We start from the raw sequence: 22,428 nt of genomic DNA on the forward strand, positions 1-22,428 counted from the left end.
GAACATACTAAAAAAGAAAAACAACAAAACCCCATCGTCACGCCAGACTTGAGTTCTCTGATCCTGAGTGAAGGTGACTTTACCCTAAGTCTTCATTTTCTCCACACAAAACAGAGACAGATACCCACTCTGGAGCACATGCTGCTGAGTGCCGAAGAAAACTCGTGTAAAACACTTAGCACTGGGCCTGGCCTGGGGTCAACACCAGGAGAGGCCGCCAGGAGAGACCGTCGCGTTTGCAGCCTCACACTAGGAACCTCCAAGGTGTCTTATGGTCAGCAAGAGAAAAATTGGGGCTCCAGGAAGAAAGAATACATTGCCAGTCCTGTCCCACAATCATGCTCTTTCAAAGTAGACAACAGACAAAGCCAGGAGTGATGCCCATTAAAAATTTAACTATATATCATATTCATTTATTATCAATCCACAGGATAATCTGATTGCTACATGAGCTCGTAAAAGCTTTTCTTCACCTTTACAAAATTAAAAAAAAAAAAAAACTTGTGCCACAAAGATGTAATAACAACTGCTGATAAACAAGAAAAGGAATCTTAAAATTATAAATTTGCTGTAGAAAAGATAAAAAACAATTATATCTTATTTAGAATTTTACCTTGAATAAAATATTCCCCACCCCCCTCCCAGTATAAAAAATAAAAAAGCTTGCTCTGGTTAGGATTAGGAGTACTTTTGTCTTCCAATCTGGGAATTTGCATAATATTTCCATGATCGTTTTCCTTTGTACCGCGTGGCATTCAAGCATGGCAGATTAGAAAGATTCTCTCTCTCTCTCTTTTTAAAGCAGTCTTAAAATGGGACATCTGTGGAGAAGTTCATTTTCTTCTTCTCCCTCTGGACGTAGAGCGGAGCCTCCGAGGGGAGGAAGCGGAGGAAGGGACAGGATGGGGTGGGTGGCAGGGCTGGGGGACAGGGCAGAGGGGGAGGCTGGCTGCACTGTGACAAAGAGCAAGATCAAGAGAAGGCTATCTGTAAGTGCTTAGAGATAAGGTGCGAAGCAGACTGCAGGCCACTAGGACCGCCCTATGTACATATTCACAAGAATAAAAAATTCCAGCTCGTTCACATTTTCTCATCCGCTCTGAGGCATCCACTCCATCATGCCGGCCTTGCCCGCAGGCAAATGCAGTGCCTCCACTGCCCATTTGGGTGTTGGTCCTTGAACTTGAGGGAGTAGCCCTGGAGGTCCAGCAGGCTCTAGGAACACACGTCCATCAGTGGCTGGAGTCCTGAGTTAAATGAGTGTTCTATTGTCAAGGCTTTTTTTCCCTTAGATTTATCTAAAATAGGTGTCGGAGAGAAACAAAATAAAAATAAAATACAAACAAACCACCAAACAAAGCCAAGAAACCCCCAACAACCACAGGGGAAGGTCAGAGGCTTAACAGCTCTTGACTCGGGCCTGGGTGATGTCCGATGTCTTCTTGATGACGCTGGCTCGGGTCTCCCGGTCTGGCCGACTGCTGCTGGGTGCTGGCGTCACGGGCGGAGGGATGGAGAGATCGGGGAAGGGGGGCCAGGAGCTGTTGTAAGGCAGTGGATAGCTCTCCTTTTTGATGGTGACCTGGAGGTCGGGCTTGTTGGACGTGACGAAGGTCACCATGCCTGGCAGTGGACAGGAGCTCTGCGTGCCAGTGTTGCTGAGGTACTGTTTGCCTTCGATGTTCCTCTTCCACCAGTGTGGCCGACCCTTTCAAAGAAAATAAGTAAGATATCAATGTCCCTTTCCCTCTACAGGATGGGCTTTGTGAAAACACACGCAATTTCTGTGTGCTGGTGTTTTCACAGAATTCTTTAAGAACTGTGGGATAAACAAAACTTGTAACTCTATCTTCCTCTGCTGGAAGCTTTGCCCAGATATTCACACCCTAAGTAACTGTTTCTCTTCCCTCTTTTAAAAAAAATCAATTCCCATTTGCTACTTCTAAGAAAACCGGCCCAGACTATTCCATGAAGGCAGCAGCTTGATTCTGCCCCACCATGGCAGGGCCATGGTGGCCCATCTGTCAGGGGGACTTGGTTCCTCACTGCTGGTCCACTCAGGTCTTGTGTCAACTTGTTGAAGAGGAAAGGAAGGGAGGAGCTTAGTGACAAACAGCGAGTGCCCCTTGACTGCATTCAAACAGAGGTGACTTAGGGCTTCAGGGTGCCCAGCAAGCGGCTGGCCTTGGGGCTGGCTTCATTCAAAGAAGGGGCTGGAGTCGTGACCTTGGAGACACAGGGTCTGGACACATGTGAGCACGTGGACCTATTGCCTTTCCTACACTTTCCTGGAAAGGGTTTAGGACACCGGGAAGCCACCGTTTCAAACCACATGAGCCTCTCTCCCTCTCTGCCTCTTCCTCCCTTTATCACACATCAAGAAGAGCCAGAGCAGGCAGTGACACTTCTCGCCAGCATCACAGCCTCTTCCTGCCACTGTGTGGGCCCCGCCAACAGAGGGAATGGGAAACAGGCCCATTCGGGATCAGGGCTGGACCTGACACCAGCCTCGGGGCCCAGACTTGAGGGCCAGGGGCTCCACGGGCAGGCGGGGAGACTTCCTGGTCACTGCTTCTGGCCGTGAGGGATGAACTACGCCTACTTGTAAATGAGGATGTTTATGGTGATAAAAACATAACATTTCCTGGCCTCAACTTCAATTCCCTTTTCCTGCCGTCTCAGCCGCTCTCCTGGTGGTGACATTTACCTCTCTTCCCATTCAGTTCCCAGCCCTGGATTTTATAACCCAAATATCCAAAGCATGGTAAATTGTAAGTGACATGTATTTTACAACACAACAAAACTCCAAAAGTGAAACTCAAAGGAAGCCAAGGCGCGTGACCCGCAGCAGCGAGCAGCATGGGTGAGGGTGGCAGCCAGCTTACCTCGGTGTTCTCCTCATCACTGGGCACACTGTCAGTTGTTTCACTTTCTGTTCAGAAAGAGAGAAACACAAGGCCATCAGTCCTGCCACTCGGGCGGTCCCGAGGCTGGGAGTGTGTTTACAAAAGGAGAAATAGGTAACTCAACGAACTCATCATGTTGCTTCCCGTGTAGGAGGGAGCGGCTCGAGCAGATGTTAACTCTAATCTCGGAGCTCCAGAGAAAGCCAGTCTGAGAGGTGATGGGAGGCTCACTCTGCAAGGGCCAGGCTGTGTCTACACCACCTGGCAGGAGGGGTGCTGGTCTCCGAGTGCCCCCGGCACCGCAGCTCTGTCCGCCATGCCCATTCTGGTCCCCTCCTCCAGGCCACACTGACCATTTCACTTACAGCACAAGGCAGACTGGACGTTCTCCAAGTTTTCCAGGATCATCCCAATTCTGCTCTGATCCCTCCTCCACCTCAGACCCCTTCAGTACTGACATCTTGGGTTTCTAGAGCTGCATCTTCCCCTGCGGTTACAGTGGGTGTGCTGATCTGGGCTACCCTATTTTCTTCACTCCATGGGGTTCACTCTGGGATCCACTGTTGAATGTGGGTGGGATCAGTGACTGCTTCTCACCCACAGGATATCACTGAAGTGATGGGCAATCTGCAGGACGTGTCCACAGTCACATTCCATGACACTGAAATTTGTCTTGTGAAATACTCTTTTGCTGGCCTTGCAGAAGGAAGCAGCTGTATGGGGAAGGCTCACGTGACAATGTACTAAGAGCTGGTTCCAGCCAACAGCCAGCAGGAAACTGAGGCTCTTGGTTCCACAACCTTCAAGGAGGTAGATTTTGCCCATGACCACGTGAGCTTGGAAATGGACCCTTCCTCACCTGAACCTCAGATGAGACAGCAGCCCTAGGCAGTTTCGGGTTCGTGAAACCCTGAGGCAGACAGAGGACAGAGCCATGCCTGGATTCCTGACCACACTAACTGTGAGATGTGTGTTTGGTGCCACTAAGATTGTGGTTACCCTGTTACACAGCAAGAAACAGATAACTCATCATCCTGATTTGGACTGTCAGCTATGAGACAAAGCAAGTTTCTCAACTGTACTGAGATATAGTTTTCTCATTTGTAAAATGAAAGAATTACCACCTTCCCAGGATGATCACGTGATAAGCAAGTGAGAGGGGGTGTACGGGAAAAGGCAGGGGGCAGGGCACACAGCACAATCAGCACATCACTGTCGTTTAATACTCTTATCTGCATGACAGGCCACATTAACAGAGCTGGAGTCAGTAGCTAGCAGTTACATACCACCAATACACATTTTAAAAAGATTTTTTTTTTTTTGCAGTTTTTGGCTGGGGCTGGGTTTGAATCCGCCACCTCCAGCATATGGGGCCGGTGTCCTACTCCTTTGAGCCACAGGCACTGCCCCCTAAAAAGATTTTTTTTAATATAAAAAGATAATAATTTCTTTTTTGAGATAGAGTCTTAATCTGTCACCCTGGGTAGAGTGCTGTGACATCATAGTTCACAGCAACCTCAAACTCCTGGGCTCAAGTGATCCTCCTGCCTCAGCCTCTTTAGTAGCTGGGACTACAGGCGCCTGACAAAATGCCCAGCTAGTTTTTCTGTTCTTAGTAGAGATGGGATCTTGCTCTTTCTCAGGCTGGTCTTGAACTCCTGAGTTCAAGCAATCCACCCATCTCAGCCTCCCAGAATGCTGGAATTATAGGCGTGAGTCACTGTGCCTGGCAAGAGATTATAATTTTATAACTCCTTCTGATCCTATGTTGGACAAAAACATTTCAATTATTTCATGTAAACTAAAATATATAATAAAATTATCAAGTAAATTCATATTTATGTTTTTTCTTTTAAAACTGCAGGATAGGGGCTCGGCGCCCACAGCACAGTGGTTATGGTGCCAGCCACATATACCGAGGCTGGCGGGTTTAAGCCCAGCCCAGGCCAGCTAAGCAACAATGACAACTGCAACAAAAAATAGCCAGGCATTGTGGCAGGTGCCCATAGTCCCAGCTACTTGGGAGGCTGAGGCAAGAGAATCGCTTAAGCCCAAGAGTTGGAGGTTGCTGAGAGCTGTGATGCCACAGCACTCTACCGAGGGCAACATAGTGAGACACTGTGTCAAAACAAACAAACAACAACAACAAACAAAGCTGTAGGATAGGCAGCCAACTGGGTTGCATAGTGGTTAGAGTATCTGCCCTGCACATCATGCGCAGCAAGTTAGAACCTCTCCTGGGCCTGGTTAACCAAAAAATCCCCAAACAACAACAACAACAAAAAAAAAACCTGTAGGATAATTACAAGGAATCCACCAACTTCTTTCCTCCCCAAAGGAGAAGTATTCGGGTGGCAGAAAAGCTGGATTAGAAAGGATTAAAATGAGAAAAAACTCACGGTGTGGTTTTTCAGTGTTCATAGCCATTGAGAAATGAAATCACAGAGGGGGACATTCTGAAACCTACAGAGCTCTAGAGGTCACTTAGTGGGCTCACTCATTTTACATTTACCTAAAGAGAAATGTACAGGGCGTCTTTTTAAAATTCTTTTTTTTTTTTTGAGACAGATTCTCCCTGGATAGAGTACTATGGTGTCATAGCTCACGCCAACCTCAAACTCTTGTGATCCTCCTGCTTCAGCCTCCTGAGTAGCTAGGACTACAAGCTCCCACCACAACACCCTGCTATTTTTAGAGACAGGCTCTTGCTCTTTCTCAGGCTGGTCTAGAACTCCTGAGCTCAGGCAATACAACCATCCTGGCCTCCCAGAGTGCTGGGATTACAGACGTGAACCACCGTGCCTGACTCTTTATAACTTGTAGGGGACATTCAGAGAGTGCCATGGCTGGTGCCGCCCCAGAGCCTTGTGTCCAGGTCGAGTTCAGCCCTGGCATGGGTCCTGACTCAGGAAGCCACTGCTGTGGTTTGCCCATCATGCAGAAGAGCTATTATGCTCTGGTGCCTTCCACGTACCTCACCCCTGCTAAGGGACTGGCCGCCAGCTTAAGATCCTAACCCTTTCCACCACCCAGAGGATTAGCACAGCCCAGGCTCCCTGTAAATTAAAAGCTGAAGAACTAATGAGCTGTCTGTGCCAGAGCTTCGTCCCTTCAACAGGAAAGCAAGGATGCTGGCTGCACTGGGCCCAGCTGGCGCCTTCCTGCATGCTCTCAGCCGCTATTCTCCATCAATGTCACACCGGCCTGGTGATGGCTGAAGGCTGACTCTGAGCAGCTAGAGGACAGCCATTCCTGGGCCTGTTTTCCACAGCGTCCCCGGGGTGGGAACAGCACATGCCCAGAGAAGGTCTCGGCCTCAGCAGGTGATGAGCTATGAAGACAAACTGGCAACACCAGGCATAAGAAATGTTTCCACACAGAACACACACGAGAAGCAACAGGAGCAAAACTCCCCCACCCTGTGCATGTGACCCTCATGCTGGCTCAGATCCTTAGGAGGCAGGAATCGGGACTGCCACTCCCAAGAAGAAAAATGAGGAACAGAGATGATGTTGAGAAACTTGCCAGAGTTGCCAATTGAGTCAGCACCGAGGAGAGAAAACAAAACTGCATTTCTGATGCCAGGGGCCTGTGCACTCAACACGGCACCTCGGCGGCTCTGCTGCTGCTCCGCTGCTGCCCTGGCCCCTGACAAAATTTCAAGATCCGCTTTCCACTTTTACGCTTGGCTTTCTGAGGCCAAGGTTTCTCTTCCTTCTCCATACACGTTCAGACTCCCTTCACTCCTAATTATCTTCCATAAATATCATTGCCTTCTGTTCCTTTCTCCTTCAAATAAAAACAAAGAAACCTGTCTTGGTGGTACAGTGGTTAGCATAAGCTGCCTTCTAAAGAAAAGCCATCCAGCTGGGTGTGGTGGCTCACACCTGTAATTCTAGCACTGTGGGAGGCCGAGGCGGGCAGATCACGTGAGTTCTGGAGTTCAAGAATGGCCTGAGCAAAAGTGAGACCCTGTCTCTAGTAAATGTACCAAAACAAAACAAAACAAAAACTAGCTGCGTGTGGTGGCAGGCACCTGTAGTCCCAGCTACTTTGGAGGCTGAAACAGAAGGATTGCTCAAACCCAGGAGTTTGAGGTTGCTGTGAACTGTGATGCCAAGGCACTCTACCCAGGGCCACAGAGTGAGACTCAGTTTTCAAAAAGAAAAGAAAGAAAGGAAAAAAGATCAACCAAGGATTTCTTCCTACCAAACATATCCTCCATGAGTTTTACTAGAAGACTTAGTGAAATCATCCAAACCAGAGTCCTCTTAATCTCAAAGCCCTTGTATCTTTGCTCCCTCAAATAAAACGTAAGCCTGATGTGGTTTCCATAAAAACCGGAAGTCTTCCCTGACAAGTGCTGGTCAGTAGGTGGTCCCCACTTTTTCCATTATGACCACCTTTTCCTTCCTGTTGTGCTCTCTTCTCAAATCTGTTCTCTATCCCCTCTCCCCCAGCCTCTCCCAAAATACTACAGTGGCTTTCTTGTACTAAATCATCAACCACCTAATAAAATCCTAGTGCCACACATCACACAAGAGGCCATTTCTGGGTAGACATGTAAAGATGAAATGGCTATTTGCTACAGCAGGGGTGTCCAACCCACTGCCTGAGGGCCACGAGCAGCCCAGTAGGCTGTGAATGTGGTCCAACATAAAATCATAAACTTACTGAAAACATTGAGTTTTTTAGTGATTTTTTGGGGTAGAATTTGATTGCACAGTTCTCCAGTGTCTATTTTACAGATTACAACGTTGTTTCAATGCCTTATAAAAGAAACACACATATGCCCTGGTAATGCACCTGCACATATGGCTTCAGTTTTACAAAGTGTGCGGTTCCTAGTGAGTTATCTTCCAAGCAGACAGTTGAATTGACATGACACCATCAGTTGCTCTGTGAGCTTGTGGTGACTTGGTGAGGCAGCAGCCTCCATCTCACCCTGCACTGGCAGCCGAGACATGGAAGGGCCCACACTTTGTTTTCTATTTCCCTATCAATTAATTTCCATAATAAAAGTAAAGATAGTCCCTTATCTAGTATTATTTTTTTTTTTTACCCCAGCATGGCTTCTATAACATCTCATGGAGACGTGGACAGAGGACTACTTTTTTTGTTGAGGCAAATAGTAAGGCTTAATTTATAGGGAATTTCTGCAGGTCTTCAAAGACTATAATTTGAAAAGGCAGGCATCAGATACAAAAACACGCTGCCAAAATTCAATGCACATGAAGGATTGTGTCATAAAGTCAAATAACAAAACTGAAAAAAAGTCTTCGCAACAAGAATTTTTTTTAAAAGTTTTCTAAACAGGTGAATGAAGATCTTGGAGGAGGCTGTGAATAGCTGGAGCAAAAGAATGTTGTAGAAACTGGGCAAACAGCTTTATGAGGAACATAAAGTGAAAAAGGTGAAAATGAAGCCTGACAATTAAGTTCAAGAACTAATCCTAGAAAAAGTGGTACAGACCTCATTGCTGAATATCACGAGAGTCACCCACACCAGCACCTAGTCCACCCTTCAAAGTATTCTGGAACTCTTTTTCTGCAATGGCCATCAAAGCTGTTGTTAGACAAAAGTCTGATAATTAAGTTAAAAAACTTGCAAGCAGTTATGTTGGCAGCACTATGCAAACAACTTGGTAAGGTTTCATAACTTTGGAATATCAGTGTCCCACAGCTGTGTGCGTGGTGACATGTGCAATCTTACTGAGTGGCGTTCATTATTGTTGCTTGTTTTTGCGTGCCATCCGAGGATAGCTCTGATGGCCATTCCAGAAAAAGAGTTCCAAAATTGCTTTGAAGGGTGGACTAGGCATTGGCATTGGTGTATAGCTTCCTAAGGGGAGAACTTTGAAGGTGACTGTAGTGATTTTCAGCAATGAGATATGTATCACTTTTTCCAAAAAATTAAGCTCGGTCTCTGTACAACCAAGAAAGCTGCCTTTCCCGGCAGAATGTTATAAAATTCCTGACTGAAAGACTTGCTTTAGTCACACCAGTCATAGACAAACTCCTTACATGTCTGCAAGCTCTAGGAAAGTAGCAGGGATGGCATACTTTGGCTCCATGCACTAGGCCTGCTCCCAAAACGTTCTGGAGAATTGAGACAACAAAAACAGTGGGAAGAAGTAAAGGCCAGGCTGAGAAGCCAGGCTCTACAGCAAAACTGCCTGCTGCTTGCCAACCTGACACTAAAATCTTTTTCAAGTCTATGCAAAAAATGTCTTGAAGAGGGTACTGAAACTTTCATTTCTCTCTGCACGAATGGCCATTCTCAAGATTCTTCTGCTAAAGTGAATGTCACTGCTGGAAGAATGGCAAGGAGAGGTCTTCCTAGAATCCCCAAGATTTCAGAAAAGTCTTATTCAATAGATGAACATGAGCGTCTATTCTAAAGCTCCAGCCCCTAAAAAAAAAGCACATGAAGTGACACACAGTCAGCCAGAATCACATAGGTATAAGCTAAGTGGCTTAGTGTTTCATGCTTCGGTTAACTCCACTGCAAACATAAAGCATAAACATTTTGCTCTGCCTCCTCCGGTGGGTCCTTGTGAAAACCAAATGAGTTCACTGGACATGGATGTGCCCTTCAGGGCAGAGCCTCACATAGCTGGCAGGGGGCAATCAGCCACAGGTGGGCTTTAGCTGTGCTACAAGTCCTCTGTCCCTGGACACCCTGATTCACCCCATCAGCCTTAAATTCTCCATCTTTAAAGAGGGGATAATGGCCAGGCATGGTGGCTCACACCTGTAGTCCCAGATACTCGGGAGGCTGAGGCAGGAGGATTGCTTGAGCCCACGTGTTTAAGGTTGCTGTGAGTTTTGACACCAAGGCACCCGACAGAGGGCAACAAAGTGAGACTCTGTCTCAAAATATATAAATAAATTAATTAATTAAAGAGGGGGGTACTGATGGTGCCCAGGCTGACAGAGTTACTCTCGTGATGACCCCCAGGGCACAAAAACCATGCAATAGATGGGACTTTCTGTTACTGGGGACTGGCAAAGATCAGAAAGTGATCAGCACATAGAAGAGTTCAAAGTGTGCTTGATGAGCAACCGAGAAGCTCCTCCTATTTGACGATCACAAACTTCCCGTGGCCGAGCTTGGCTCTCACCCTTCTTGCACTGCCAGGAGAAAAGCAAGTGAGGAACTTGTGTAAGTGCAATAAGCCAGTCACAAAAGGACAAATCCTGTGTGATCCCACTCACAGGAGAATAGCCAAATTCACAGAAACAGAAAGTAAGTAAGTAGTTGTCAGGAGCTGGGTGGAGGAGAAAAATGGAAAGTCAGTATGTAGGCTGGGTGCTGTGGTTCATACCTATGTGATCCCAGCACTCTGAGAGCCCGAGGCTCTCAGGAGTTCCAGACCAGCCTGAGCCAGAGTGAGACCCCGTATCTACTAAAAATAGAAAAATTAGGTAGGCCTGGTGCTGGGCGCCTATAGTCCCAGCACTCGGGAGGCTGAGGCAGGAGGGCCACTTGAGCCCAGGAGTTTGAGGTTGCTGTGAGCTATGGTGCTAGGGCACTCTATTCAGGGTGACAGAGTGAGACTCTGTCTCAAAAAATTAAAAAAAAAAAGAAAGTTAGCATTTATAAGTACAGAGTTTCAGTTTTGTGAGATGAAAAAGAACCTCTGGAGATCGATGCCGGTGATGGCTGCTCAAAGTGAATACACTTTAATGCCACCATCTGTAGCTTTAAAAATGGCGGCGCCTGTGGCTCAGTGAGTACGGCGCCAACCCCATATATCAAGGGTGGTGGGTTCAAACCCGGCCCCGGCCAAACTGCAATAAAAAAATAGCCGGGCGTCGTGGCGGGTGCCTGTAGTCCCAGCTACTCGGGAGGCTGAGGCAGGAGGGTCGCCTAAGCCCAGGAGCTGGAGGTTGCTGTGAGCTGTGATGCCACGTCATTCTACCGGGGGCGACAAAGTGAGACTCTGTCTCAAAAAAAAAAAAAAGCTCAAATGATAAATTTCAGGTTACACATATTTTACCATGATTTTTAAAAATTAATAAAAAAAAAAAGTTGGCATTTGGGAAACATGAGGTTAGGTAGACTGGCTGATACAAACAAGCAGTCATTCGAGCCAACCCTAATTCTCACGCTGGTTCTGGGCTAGTCGCGGGATGGCACTGTGTTTGGCAGTGTGTAAAGAACAACTGGGAAGAATCCCCAAAGCACTTGCCAGCGCTGTGGTTTCCTATGATAGCACCTCTGCTTCTTATTTTTAATATCTGCAAGAAATAACCCTGACTCAGAATTTATACTTCCTAGTTACGACTGAGTTCCCCAAAATTAAATGAGGATGATGAGCAAGACCATATAAAGCAAAGGTCAATGAAGAAATCAGCCATCGTTTCCCCCTGTGAGAGAGGACAGAACAACCACCTGAATCTACTTCTACTTCCTGCAACTCTGTCTGGCCCAATCCTTGCAGCACTCATGTTGCCAGTCCCCTGGGGAATTCGAAATAGGCTCAGTCCCCAGGCCCAATGTCATGCTGTGCTAAATAGAGAAAAGAAGGGGAAATGTGCAGTAGTGACCAGTGAAATTAGCAGAATGGCCGAACTGAGCAAAAAGCTCAGGGTTTAAAGGTTAAGTTCAAATCCTCATCAGCCACACTTACTGGCTGTGTGACTCTGAGAAAGCTCTTCCTTTCCAAACGTGAAGGTCCCTTAAGAGGTGACATCTAAGGTCCTAGCTGGCCTGGTCCAACTGAGATTCCATTCACACACCCTGCCACTTTTCTGATGACTTGTGCAAATAAACTAGATTCTGACGAGCCACTTCCCCAAAGAAAATCTTTTTATCTGTTAGCCACGCACACAAACGTGATGGGCGACTGGGTGAACACACGCTTGTGACTACATCATACAAGAAGATGTCAGTCAGGAAAGTTAAATGGAGAATAATTCCATCAGGAATAATCCCTAGGACAGAGGAGAGATTGTTGTGGGGTGATATGGGTGACCCCAGACCCCTGGACTATTCTCTGGTCAGACCTGAGCTTCCCTCCACCCCACTCACCTGCGTAGGAAGACACAGGGGAAATCTGCAAAGGGTAGAGCTCACTCATGCTGACCGGCTGCTCATCACTCTCAGTGGTCACCTCTACAACTTGGCAAATGTCCGGTGGGTTAGCGACAATCTCTGGATCTTCAATGTTGCTGTCAAGATGGGACGGTCCTACAACTTCAAAGAAAACAGAACCATCATGCAGCAAGGTCTTCACAAGGACGTCACAATTCTAGCACACACTTTCAAGAAAGCAAGCCTTCCCCAAACGAGCCAAGTCACCAAGACAGACTCCTGGCCACCACCTGTCCCCTGCCATCGGGACTGAAGAACAAGCCTGGCCTAATGTCTCCAGCCTGCCTGCCAATGGCACACACAGGTGGCTGCATCCCACCCAGCTGAGCAGAGCTCCTCACTTGCCCCGGCCACAACTGAGGCTGTCGGACCAGAGGCTGCACCCAGCCCCACCCTGGGACCACAGGTGGCAGTGCTGTGCCCCACCACCAATTTCTGCTCTCTGCTCCTGGTCTGAAGGAAGGCACTGTGCTTGTTTTCTGAATTCCATGGTCCAAAGAGACATTGTCAAACTTTAACAAGGAGAAAGACCACGAGCATCCTCCGTCCTGTCCCTTCTAGCTATGGGCTGCTCTGCTCACACTCCCAGCCTTCCTCCTGGAGTGGAGTCAGCTCCCAAGTTTCAGCAAACATTGGTCGCATCAACTCCCCGGAACACTGATGAGATGAATTCTGACCATTCTGGCTCTGAAAACTGTCTCAATTTTTTTATTCAACTTTTTACTTTGAGACAATTCATATACAGAGAGAAGAAGTAATACAGAGATTCCTTGTTCCCTTCTCCTCACCTTCTTCCAAAGGTGACACCTTGCAGAACTAGAATACAGTGTCACAATCGGGATCCTGACATGAATAACTGTCTGCCCATCTTGTTCAGACTGCTTCAGTTTTACTTAAACTCCATGGTGTATGCGTGTGTATGCGTGTGTGCGTGCACACGAGTGCCTGCAATTAGATCCACGAAATGTTATCACAGACGTAGTTCCATGTACCTAAGGAAACTACAAAATACTGAACAGTTTCCATCTCCACCAATCTCTCTTGTTACTCTTCCCTAACAATATCTACCTTCCTTCAATACCTCCCCCTTCCACTTCCTCATCCCTCACCCCTGGCAACCACGAGTATGGTCCCCATTTCTATAATTTTTGTCATTTCAAGGATGCTACAAAAGTGAACTCATACAGGAAACTTTCAGGATTGGCTTTTTCTTCCTTGGCATAACTCTTGGCAAAGTCACCCAAATAGTTGTGTGTATCTATAATTGGTTCCCTTTGATAACTGCTAAGGAGTAATCCATTATATAGATTTAATGTATGACTGTTTCAGCCACTGAAGGGCTCCTGGTTCCCTTTGATAACTGCTGAGGAGTATTCCATTATATAGATTTAATGTGTGACTGTTTCAGCCACTGAAGGGCTTCTGGCTGAGCCTAGTCTTTGGCTATTAGAAATAAGACTTCTGGCTTGGCACCCATAGCACAGTGGTTATAGGGCCAGCCACATGCACTGAGGCTAGCGGGTTCGAGCCTGGCCCAGGCCAGCTAAACAACAATGACAATTGCAACAGGAAGATGGCTGGGTGTTGTGGCGGGTGCCTGAAGTCCCAGTTACTTGGGAGGCTGAGGCAAGAGAATCGCTTGAGTACAAGAATTTGAGGTTGCTGTGAGCTGTGACGTCACGGCACTCTACCCAAGGCAACATACTAAGACTCTGTCTTCAAAAAAAAAAAAAGAAAGAAGACTTCTAGGAATGTTTGTGTTTCGACTTTGTTTAAATGTAAGTTTCTATTTCTCTGGGATGAAGTCCCAAGAGTGCAGTTGTAGAGTCATATAGTAATTTCATGTTTACTTTTACAAGAAATTGCCCAACTGCCTCTCGGAGTCACTGTACCATTTCACATCCCCACTAGCAACGTTTGAGGGCAATAATTTTTCTACATCTTTGTCAGCATTTGATGTTGCCACTGTTTTTTATTTTAGCCATTCTGATAGGTAAGTAATGACGTTTCATTATGGTTTCAATTTGAATGTCCCTAACGCCCTACCTCCATTTTAAACAGAACTGACTTTAAACAGCTGTAGGCAGCTGACTGAATATTAGCTCTGACAGATAAAGGGGAAGAAAATAGCATGGTAATGACAATGTTTTCCCAAGGTCCTCAAAGCACTCTGACACCATAACCAATGTTTTACTCACACTTGTATAAGTTAACATTTCAACCCATGAAAATGACAGGGAAAGGATCCTCATCCCATTACACACGAAGAAAGCCAGGCACAGAGAGGGAGGCTGACTTGTCCAAACTCACAGAACTTGGATTGAGCCCAGTGCTGATCCCTCATTCTCTCATCTACCTGCAAAATGCTCAGGTGAGGCAGGGACGGGGGACACGGTCCAGGGGCCTTGAGGAATCAGCCATCACCAACAGGTTCTTTGCTTTTTGTTGTTGTTTTCCTTTCCCTTCCCTTCTTTCCTGAGACAGGGTCTCACTCTGTCACCCTGAGTAGAGTATCCTGGCATCATCACAGCTCACAGCAACCTCAAACTCTTGGGATCAAGTGATCCTCCTGCCTCAGCCTCCCCAGTAGCTGGGATTACAGGTGCCAGTCACCAAGCCCAGCTAGTTTTTCTATTTGTAGTAGAGATGGGGTCTCGCTCTTGCTCAGGCTGGTCTCAAACTCCTGAGCAAAAGTGATCCTCCTGTCTCAGCCACCGAGAGTGCTGGGATTATAACTGTAAGCCACCATGCCTGGCCAAAGTATTTTTTGTTTATAAGTCAAGTTCCTGTTTTAATTAAGCTTTCTGTGGTGTGATGAGTGTACTACTCAGGAAAGATTTTAGAGGATAATGGGATTTTTTTTTTTTTGAGACCGAGTCTCACTTTGTTACCCTCATTAGAGTGCCGTGTTGTCATACCTCACAGCAACCTGAAACTCTTGGGTTTAAGCAATTCTCCTGCCTCAGCCTCCTGAGTAGTTGGGACTACAGGTGCCCGCCACAATGCCCAGCTGTTTTTAGAGATGAAGTCTCACTCTGGCTCAGGCTGGTCTCGAACCAGTGAGCTCAGGCAATCCACCCTCCTTGGTCCCGAGTGCTAGGATTACAGGTGTGAGCCATCAAGCCTGGCCCATGGATAATGGGAATTTAATAACGAAAAGGAGGGCCACAGAAGAAGCAGGGAAAGGAGATATAGGGACATGATAAAAAGACCAAAAGCCATAGTGTAAAGAATGGAAGGGAAATTGGATGCTGTTTAAGTTTTCCTGGCAGGGATAAAATTAAAGAAAAGACAGGCAGGCTACACATGGCAGGCAGACTCCCAAAGCCTCATTTCATCCTCAGGATCATCCTATTTGAGTATGAGGGCATCAATTATGCAGCTCGCTACACACACTGGCAATAACCTCTCTTGAGTCTCTTCTGCCTCTTCCCCTCCATAACATAAAGTGGCAAGAAAACACAATAATGTCCTGTCCTAGCCCAAGTCTTAAGAAGCAGTGGGTGGAAATCAAAACCACATGGGGGTGGGGGGTTTGAGGAGGGAGGGGCACCCAATCTTACAGGCCATGACAATAAAGGTCATTATACATTTCATTTAAATCAAGGCCACTGACAGGGCACAGTGGCTCATGCCTGTAATCCCAGCACCCTGGGAGGCTGAGGCAGGTGGATCCCTTGAGCTCAGGAATTGGAGACCAGCCTGAGCAAGAGCAAGGCCTCGTCTTTACTAAAAATAGAAAATCTATCTGCGCGTGGTGGCAGATGCCTGAAGTCCCAGCTACTTGGGAGGCTGAAGCAGGAGTATCGCTTGAGCTCAGGAGTTTGTGAGCTATGATGACACCACAGCACTCTACCAAGGGTGACTGAGACTCTGCCTCGAAAACAAAACAAAACAGATCAAGGCCACTTTCACTACTGATCTTTCAAAACTCATTTCTTTTTTGCAGTTTCTCCTAGCAGGGAGGCAGCGAGCTGTCCGGGGGCTGGGCCACATACAACAGCAGAGGTTCCGGCATCCTCCTCCAGGATCCATCCCTTTGTTCTGACCAGGAATTCTTTTCCTCCCTGCTTTTCCTCAGGGAGGCTCAGCTCGGTTGTCAGCTAACAAAGATGGCCTGCCCTGTTCCAGACATTGTCACCACACAGCAGATGCAGAGAAGAACACGGTGGTCTGAGCAAGGTCTGTGAGCACAGCAGTGGCCAGCACCCAACAGTCCAGACAGCCAGCTGAAGGCAGCAAAGAAGCAAAAAAGGGAAGAAAGAAAACAAACGGAACCATGTGATAAAAGCTGAGGAACAGTAGGCATCCAAGGGAGAGTAACACAAGGGAGGAGGGTGGAGGGTGGACAGGTATTCAGGGTGCCCTTTTCCCACCAGCCCAACACAGGCCAACTGCTCTGCTCCGAGCGCCTCTCATGCACTGTCCCTGCAAGGTCCCCTCTGCTCAGCCACAACTACAATGTGACTGGACCTTGCAACACTTCCTGGCCTTCTGCCTGGCGTAGCTGGGTAATTCTACAGACAGACCCTTACTGCAGTTTTTATTTGTGTGTGTCTCGTCTCCTCAAAGCAAAGTGCAATAGCCAAGTACCTGCCTTAGAACCTTCCAGGCCCACTCACCACACAGGCTCACGTTTGCACCCGAGAGGCATCTGCGGACTTCTGCTGAGTAAATGGACACAGGAAGGCACTCGGGCTCGAGGACTAGAGCCGGAGCCCTGCAGCAGTTTGTGACAATTTGCAAATACGGAATATGACAATTCGTGTGCTCTGGACAACCCAAGCCTTCTAGTCAGTGGACGCTTTTGGAGCCAGGCGGCGTGATAAAGACACTACAGGTTGAGGGTGTCAGGCACCGTGGGGTGGTGGTTGGGAAGGACAGCATTTGAGGGGTGATGGAAATGTTCTATCCTGAATATGGCAGCAGCTACACAGCTTATAGAACTGGGTACTACATGTACTATACTGGGGGCTTCTTCCACCACAGTTCACTTACTACATGTGACTGAGAAAAATTAATTAGCACCCTACTGAAATTCTTCCTTTTTGGGGAGGTTGAGACAGAGTCTCACTATGTCGCCCTTGGTAGAGTGCAGTGGCGTCACAAGTTCACGGCAACCTCAGACTCTTGGGCTTAAGCAATTCTTTCACCTCAGCCTCCCAAGTAGCTGGGACTACAGGCGCCAGCCATAATGCCCAGCTATTTTTTGGTTGTGGTTGTCATTGTTTGGCAGGCCCAGCCGGGTTTGAACCCGCAAGCTCTGGGGTATGTGGCCAGTGCCCTAGCTGCTGAGCTACAGGCACTGAGCCCTTACTGAAATTCTTAAGTATGTCCTGAATGCTGGTGACCAGGTTGGAAAACTCAGTTTTTGTTTCTGGGCTACAATCTGGGTACTTGGTAAATATGATGACATCATCTCCAAGACCAAATTTCTCCCTGAGGAGTATGCGGCGTTAAGCTTCGGTGAGGGAGGAGCTCTTTGCTCCATCCCAACGGCATTCAGGGCACTTTAGAAACTTCCTAAGACACCAGTCAAAGCACCCATGAGAGAAGCAGGGGAATCCCAGCCCCTGTCACTGGTCAGCTTCAATCCCTCTCTTTCCCTCTCTCCCCTCCCTCTCCTTTCTCCTTCTCTCTCTCCCTCCCCCTGTTCCCCCTGTGAACTGATTTCTGTAAACCACCAAGTGGCAGCAACACTGACCTCTGACAACTGAAAAGTCGCATGAATACCAAACTCACCTGCTCCAGCAGTAAGGACAGGAGCGGCACTAGTGACCAAACCTGACTAGCGCCCTGACCACTGGCCTTTGGCTCTCCCTAGCCCCTGGAAGATCTCACAAATCTATGAGGAACACAAGATCATGATGCCTGTTTTGTTTTCTATAGAGACGGAGTATAACTCTGTCACCCTGGTAGACTGCAGTGGCATCATAGCTCACAGCAACCTCAAACTCCTAGGCTCAAGCAATCCTCCTGCCTCAGCCTCTGAGTAGCTGGGACTACAGGTGTCACCATCATGCACGGCTAGTATTTCTATTTTTAGTGGAGATAGGGTCTTGTTCTTGTTCAGGCTGGTCTCAAATTCCTGAGCTCAAGCAATCTCCCGCCTCAGCCTCCCAGAGTGCTGGGACTACAGGCACCCTGCCTATGATCCCTGTTTTGGTCATGATGACCCAACAGCACTGAGAGAACTCACTAAGGAACTCAAGGTCTGGCAGCCACTAAGTGGCAGAATCAGGATTCAACGTCAGCCTTACCTGCCTGCAAAGTCCACCCTTTGTAATACGGTGTCCCTGACAGGAGGGATTAAGGAAGTCCCAGCCCAGCTCCTCCTGGCTCTCCAAGCCCCTCTCAGGATAAGAACTTTTGAATCTAACCTTACTGCATCTCTGGGCTCATAACCAACAACGACATTTCTTTTCAACAGTTCTTTACTGGGTGCCAAGGAAATTCTCCAATGGTTGGAAGCACTAGAGACCCACTAAGCTCCTCCAAGCTTATTAAAGTCAGCCCATCTGAAAAGAGTCCTCCACAGGAATGTAATTTCATCTGGACCTAGCTGCTGAGAATTACAACAATATTATTCATGGCTCGTTACTGATGAACCAGTTTGAGTCCTTAAAAGGTCATTCTTACTTTATTAACAATTTTTGACTAAATGTGGGCCCCCCTGAGAGCAGCCTCCTCCCTGGGCTCGGAGAAAGTGGTAAAAAGAGACTCTTACAAAGACCTTTGGTGAAGGGGTGGCTTGGTCCTGCAATTTTACAGGGGAAAACAGCTACAACCTAGAGGCCAGAGATATTGCTAAGGTCACCTGGGAAGCTGCAGAGTCAAGAATGAAACTTATTACCGGCGTATGTTAATAAAATCAGCCTGTTAGCAGGGGTCATAAAGAAAAAAATTTCCCCCGACTCCATCTGAACGAGTTTGAGTAAAACTGCTAATACCAGCCCCATGACATAGCACAGTGGGAGGCTATTTTTCTTACTTAAAAATATTTTGATACAACGTTGATAACATCATAACCATATTGTATCATTTTACCGCCTTCTGGCCCCAGAGTGATTTATTTGTAAAGCTGCTTTGATTTTCACAACTGTAAGGTGGGTAGGGTCAGCATTATCACTTCCATTTTACATGTAAATATATATATATTTGCATTTTATAAGTTATATATGTTTTTCCAGTTTCTGTACAAATCAAATCCCAGATCTAGGTCTAGAACGCAAGACTTTTAACTTCTCATCTTGTGATCATTCTTAGTAAAATGTGGTGTGGTTTGACTGAGGTGCTCCTGGCAGGCTGTAGGAGAGACAGGTACCTCCGGGGGTGGGGTGGAGGACCTGTCTTTGTGTGGGCCAGACAGCCCCAGCGGCAGGCTCTGCCCCCTTTCCAGGGCAACAGAAGGGCGGGAAGAACCAAGAGCATAGCTGGGGCAGCAGAGTCTCTTTACCCCCAGGAGAAAACGGCATATCAAAGGATGAGTCCCAGTAAAAACTCAGGAGAGAGTTAACCCGTTGTCTTGAGGGCCAACGATCCAGAGCAGAAACCCCAGTAGAGTTGGGCTGTCAGATCCCACCCACCACTGGAACCACCCACTGGCCCTTCCTTCCTGCGCTGCATCCTGTGGATGCAGCGAACTAATCCCACTACCAACCTCACTGTCCACCAATGGCCACGGGACGTTCCACTGTTCAGAATCCTTCAAATTCAACAGTGGGTATAAAAGCAGTGCGCAGGGCCCAGATCACCCCAGACCCCGGAGAAGATTACAGGGCTGGGGTCTTTCTCTTGGGGCCAAGGGTCACCCTGGCAGTAAAAAAAAAAACAAAACAAAACGAAACAAAACTCACTCAGTGTGGAGGATGAATGGGGAAGGGCAAGGCAAAAACCAAGCCCAGATGAGAGGGAAGGGAGCCCCTGAAGCAGAAGCCAGAAGTGGGAGGGGATGGACTTGAGAAATATGGCCAGGAACTGAGAGTCATCAGTCAGGTGAGGGCGGGAAAGGAGGGGAGGCGGAAAGTATACAGTCTCTCAAAAAGATGCCACCTTCCTTTCTCTCTATTTTTTATTTTTTGATACAGAGTCTCACTGTCATTGTAGGTAGAGTGCCACGGTGTCATCATAGCTCACAGCCACCTCAAACTCTTGGGCTTGACTGATCCCCTTGCCTCAGCCTCCCAAGTAGCTGGGACTATAGCCCAGTCTCCCAAGTAGCTGGGACCACGACACCCGGCTAGTTTTTCTATTGTTAGTAGCGATGGGGGTCTCATGCTTGCTCAAGCTGGACTCGAACTCCTGAGCTCAAGCAATCTGCCCACCTAGGCCTCCCAGAGTGCCAGGATCCATAGGTGTGAGCCACCACTCCTGGCCTCCAGCTTTAATAACTAAAAATTTCTTAGGGTTGAATAAACAACAGCGAAACTCCACTGCCTAGGTCTCCGGTTTGACTCCTGTGGCTGAGAAGTCGCCCACAGCCTCACCTTGGTAACCAGGTCCAATCTGCACGAGAAAAATAAAGTATGTTATGGGTTCTGGGTCTGGGTGCATTGTGACACCTTGGTTGGCACCTGGCATGGAGGTGCTGAGTTTTCTAGGGGTCCTGTAAAACCAGAGGCCTTATCTCTGGCCCCTGCTCCTAATAGGTACAGCCTTCCCAGGAGAAGGGACGGGTCACAGCTGACAAGACTGGAAGATCTCTTAAGATGGGGTGTCTACTCAATGAAGACCTGCCCACCCCAGAGTTACCTTTTTTTTTGAGACAGAATCTCACTATGTTGCCCTCACTATATGCCGTGGTGTCACAGCTCACAGCAACCTCAAACTCTTGGGCTTAAGCAATTCTCTTGCCTCAGCCTCCCTCCTCAGCTGGGACTACAGGTGCCCGCCACAACGCCCGGCTATTTTTGTTGTTGTTGTTGTTGTACTTGTCATTGTTGTTTGGTAGGCCTGGGCCGGGTTTGAACCCACCATCCCTGGTGCATGTGACCGGTGCCCTAGCTGCTGAGCTCCCAGAACTACTTTTTATCTTATAGGTAAAATTTCTCATCTTAAGCACTAGGAAAAGTGGCAGAAAAGAACATGAAACAAAGGAGATGGGAAATGGCAAAGACACAGTTCCAAAGTCCTGTGTCACCTTTGCCACACACAACAACCACCTGAAACCTCCATGGATTCTGGCACCAACCTTGAGTTAAAACTTTAAGGTACTCCTGGCCACCCTGAAGTCTGTCCCAGTGAGGTCAATCTGCGCTCATGAGCCTTCAGGACACACCCCATTGCTGCTCCAGTTTCTAGGTTTGGCTAAAAGAGCCGCTTAAGCTTGGCTTTAGATGAAGTCAGTCAAATTTGGAAGCAATTACCAAAATCAGAAAAGCTCAATAATATGCACTTTGGGCAGCCCAAATGAAGAAAAAAATCCCCAATATGTGAATTCCTAACTGCTGTGTGTCTGGTTGCTTGGAAGTAATGAACAGTGACCCTTGTCTCACCACGACCTTTGCTTCATTGAAGGGTGGGGTTGCCGTTGATGAAGAAACACAATGGGCTTATAAAGCATTGCCCAGGAAGTTGCACAGAACGTGGGCACCTGCAAACACTCTCCACTGGCCTGCAGAGAGTTTCAAGGCAGCCCAGCAAAAGCCCTGCTAACCTGGGCAAGAGGCCAGCTGAGCACTGTCAGGACAAGTCAACACATTGCTGGCTCTTTCCATTTCCTAAAGACAGAAGTTGCCACACACAACAAAAATTCAGCACTAAAGGAAAGTAAAAATAAAAATAGGCAGTTTTTCCCCCTCCCTCCCCTTAAAGTGGAAAGCAGGGATAGGTCTTTGAGGCACTAAGCCCATGTATCTGATTATACAGAAGAGATGGGACATGTCCTCGCTCAGCGACACTGCACTCCTGGGTATGCACAGCTCATTCACTTTTTTGTGAGTCTTACTCTATTGCCCAAGAGTGCCATAGCCTCAGCCTAGCTCACAGCAACCTAACTCCTGGGCTGAACCCATCCTCCTGCCTGAATCTCCCAAGTAGCTGGGACTACAGGTGCCCGCCACCACACCTGGCTAGTTTTTCTATTTTTAGTAGAGATGGGGGTCTTTTTTTTTTTTTGAGACAGAGTCTCACTTTGTTGCCCTTAGTAGAGTGCCATGGCTGTCACAGCTCACAGCAACCTCAAACTCTTGGGCTTAAGCAATTCTCTTGCCTCAGCCTCCTAAGTAGCTGGGACTACAGGTGCCCACCACATCACCCGGCTATTTTGTTGTTGTTGTTGCTGCAGTTTTTTAGCTGTCCTGGGCTGGGTTCGAACCCATCAGCCTCGGTGTATGTGGTTGGCATCCTACTCACTGAGCTACAGGCACCGCCGGGGTCTCACTCTTTCTCAGGCTGGTCTCGAACTCCTGAGCTCAAGCAATCC

General features: G+C 47.6%; 1 protein-coding gene across 2 annotated transcripts in view; it reads right to left on the reverse strand.

Annotated features, from left to right (window-relative positions):
- Positions 1 to 384: 384 nt before the first annotated feature.
- Positions 385 to 22,428, reverse strand: part of IRF2 (interferon regulatory factor 2) — a 96,947-nt gene continuing 74,903 nt past the window's right edge. For both annotated transcript variants that reach the window (XM_053584711.1, XM_053584717.1), the window contains exons 7-9: positions 11,943 to 12,107; positions 2,886 to 2,932; positions 385 to 1,708 (exon numbers count right to left, since the gene is read on the reverse strand). In XM_053584711.1, the coding sequence (XP_053440686.1) occupies positions 1,400 to 1,708; positions 2,886 to 2,932; positions 11,943 to 12,107 (521 nt within the window). In that variant the 3' untranslated portion in view covers positions 385 to 1,399. The remainder of the gene's footprint in view (positions 1,709 to 2,885; positions 2,933 to 11,942; positions 12,108 to 22,428) is intronic.

Source organism: Nycticebus coucang, chromosome 1, assembly GCF_027406575.1.
Source record: "Nycticebus coucang isolate mNycCou1 chromosome 1, mNycCou1.pri, whole genome shotgun sequence".
Lineage (NCBI taxonomy): Eukaryota > Metazoa > Chordata > Mammalia > Primates > Lorisidae > Nycticebus > Nycticebus coucang.